Raw genomic sequence first — 256 nt, forward strand, 5'->3', positions numbered from 1 at the left:
TTGAGGGGGTGTACGTACACCTGGAATACCCTGTGAAGAAAGGAGAGGAGATCCAAGAGGAGCCTCAGGCTGTCCGGCAGATGAAGATGGAAGGTTTCGGGCTGTGGCTGAAGATGACAAGAAGGAGTTCTTTTTCTTTTGAGCCGTGCTAGTCTCCATATTGTCTAGAGATGAGAGAGCTCCCGGATGAAGACCTACAATGGCGTCTTCCTCTTCTTCATGCGAATGATCTACGGTATGTATCAAGCGAGGAGAA

At 49.2% G+C, this 256-nt stretch overlaps 1 protein-coding gene across 1 annotated transcript; it reads right to left on the bottom strand.

Moving 5' to 3' along the window:
• Positions 1-21: 21 nt before the first annotated feature.
• Positions 22-230, bottom strand: CSUI_011583 (uncharacterized protein; the record flags this gene model as incomplete). Its single annotated transcript, XM_068071681.1, has 1 exon — positions 22-230. A coding segment is annotated over one exon (207 nt), but the record flags the coding sequence as incomplete, so codon positions are not given.
• Positions 231-256: the final 26 nt, after the last annotated feature.

The sequence above is a fragment of the Cystoisospora suis genome (assembly GCF_002600585.1).
Source record: "Cystoisospora suis strain Wien I chromosome Unknown contig_14504, whole genome shotgun sequence".
Taxonomy (NCBI): Eukaryota; Apicomplexa; class Conoidasida; order Eucoccidiorida; family Sarcocystidae; genus Cystoisospora; species Cystoisospora suis.